General features: G+C 47.0%; 1 protein-coding gene across 1 annotated transcript in view; it reads left to right on the forward strand.

Annotated features, from left to right (window-relative positions):
- Window positions 1-2,500, forward strand: part of LOC122259256 (uncharacterized) — a 155,064-nt gene that overhangs the window by 143,561 nt on the left and 9,003 nt on the right. The window contains exon 5 of the mRNA XM_086544718.1: window positions 2,043-2,170. Coding sequence (XP_086400844.1) covers window positions 2,043-2,170 — 128 coding nt within the window. The remainder of the gene's footprint in view (window positions 1-2,042; window positions 2,171-2,500) is intronic.

A 2,500-nucleotide genomic window follows, 5' to 3' on the forward strand; every position in this document is an offset into this window, starting at 1 on the left:
AAATTTGTATTTCTATATTAAATGCGTCACTGCATTCTACCATCTTTCTCACATATATATATATATATATATATATATATATATATATATATATATATATTACATCTGTTTCTCTCCTTCTTATCCGCTCTCTCTCTTTCTTTCTTTATCTCTCTCACTCTTTATCTCTCTCTCTCTCTCTCTCTTTCTCTCTCTCTCTCGCTCACTCACTCACTCATCACTCACTCCCTCACTCTCTCTCTCTCTCTCTCTCTCTCTCTCTCTTTCTTTTCAATCCTTGTGTCCCTCATATCTTACCCCTTCCTTTCAACTTGCTTTTAAACATCTACTATTATGTGTCCATCTGACTATCTACCTCTCTTTATCCATCAATCTTCCTTTCTCCCTCGTATCAGTCTCCCCTTTTTTTTTCTCTCATGTCATTTACCTCTCGTATTTCGCCTCTTCCCTCTTTATCAAAATGTTTCAAAAAAGAAAAAAAAAAATATCCCCTTTCACGAAAGACCTCTTTACCTGCTGTAACTCCGAATATTCTTGCGTTTTCTTTTATGCTTGCGCTCGGAGGGAGAGCAATTTTCATTCTAGAGAGAATGTTAGATTATGTCATTTAAGTGAGAAGTTATATCCAGTCTGAGTTTACGGGGTTATTAGTTTGAATAGAGGGGGGGGAAGGGGGGAGGGGGAGGGGGACCGGGAGGGGGAGGGGGAAGGGAGAAGGGGGAGAGTCTAGGTGGGGGATGGGAGGGGAGAAGGGAGGGGGAGAGTCTAGGTGAGGGATGGGAGGGGAGAAGGGAGGGGGAGAGTCTAGGTGGGGGATGGGAGGGGAGAAGGGAGGAATGGAGGGAGAGGCTAGCGGAGTGTGAGATGAAAGAGAAGGGGGAAATGAGGGGGGGGGGAGGGAATGAGATGAAAAAGAGAACGGGAAAAAAAGGGAAAGGATGGAAGTAGAGGAGAGAGAGAAAGAGGGAGGGGGTGAGAGGAAATAGAGGAAGAAAAAAGGGCGAGAAAGGTAGAAGAGGAAGAAAACCAAGAGAGATTGTCAAGGTGGGAGGAGAAAGATTGGGAAAGAGATATGCTTGAAGAAATGAGAGAGAGAGAGGAGGGGGAGGGGAATAAAAGGCAAAGAAGAGAAAGTGAAAGAAAGATAGGAGAATGAGAGAGCGGGATTGGAGGGAAGAGAAGGTAGAGAGGGAGGAGATACAAAGTGAGGAGGATAGATACATAAGTGGGAAGGAGGCAAAAAGAATGAGAAAGAGAGGGAGCTGAAAAAGAGAAAGGGAGTGGGAGATGTGATGAAAGGTGAAGAGAAGAGGAAGGACGAAAAAAAGATAAAGACAGTATAGATGGGGACGAAGTGAAAAGAAGGAAGAGTACAACATGAGGCGACAGAGAACGTACAGACATGCAAGCACATACTCATTCTCTCTCTCTCTCTCTCTCTCTCTCTCTCTCTCTCTCTCTCTCTCTCTCTCTCTCTCTCTCTCTCTCTCTCTCTCTCTCTCTCTCTTGCTTTCTCTGATTCTCTCTCTCTCTCTCTCTTTCTCTCATTCTCTCTTTCTCTCTTTCTCTCTCTCTCTCTCTCTTTCTCTCCTTCTCTCGCTCGCTCGCTCTCTCTTTTTTTCTTCTTTGTTTCTCTCACATAATATACACCAGAAAGTTCACACAAAATCACAAAGACAAGCGCTTGCTCGTGTTATCGATTCTTTCACACCTTATATATATATGCATCATTTCATCATCCAACCAAAATTACTGCAAAACATCTTCAGCTAAATCTTTCTCTTTCATCCCTGCCTTCCCCCGAACCCCCCGAACCCCCCCGAACCCCCCCGAACCCCACCCCATCCCTTTATCCCCTTAATCCCCCACCCCTAACACCCCTAACCCCCCCACCCCCACCCCCACCCACCCGACCCCCATCCCTTTATCCCCTGACACCCCCGACCGCCACCCACCCGACCCCCCACCCCCGACCTACGACCCCCGACCCCTTACCCCCACCCACCCGACCCCCGACCCCCGACCCCCCCTACCTCTCGCAGCGCCCCAAGCGGAGATCATTGGCGCTCCTGACATGTACGTTGACAGGGGATCAACTATCAATCTCACGTGCGTCATCGCCTACAGCCCACATCCCCCCGCCTACATCTTCTGGTACCATGATGGCAAGGTAAGGAGTAAAAGGAGGAGGAGGAGGAGACGGAGGAGGAGGAGGAGTAAAAGGAGGTGGTGGTGGAGGTGGAGGAGGAGGAGGAGGTGGTGGAGGAGAAGGAGGAGGAGAAGGAGGAGGAGGAGTTGAAGGAGAAGGGGGAGGAGGAGTAGAAGGAGGTGGAGGAGAAGGAGGAGAAGGAAAAAGATGTTGGTGTTTTTGGTAGAGGTGTGGTGTTATTGTTATTGTAGTTTTTTGTGTTTTTTGTCATTGTTATTGTTATTTTCATAAGTCTTTCATACGTCAGTGTTATTAGCTTCATTATCGTGATCATTATAATCCTTTTAACAA

Source organism: Penaeus japonicus, unplaced genomic scaffold (assembly GCF_977035675.1).
Source record: "Penaeus japonicus unplaced genomic scaffold, GWHDUDI00000001_assembly GWHDUDI00000015, whole genome shotgun sequence".
Lineage (NCBI taxonomy): Eukaryota > Metazoa > Arthropoda > Malacostraca > Decapoda > Penaeidae > Penaeus > Penaeus japonicus.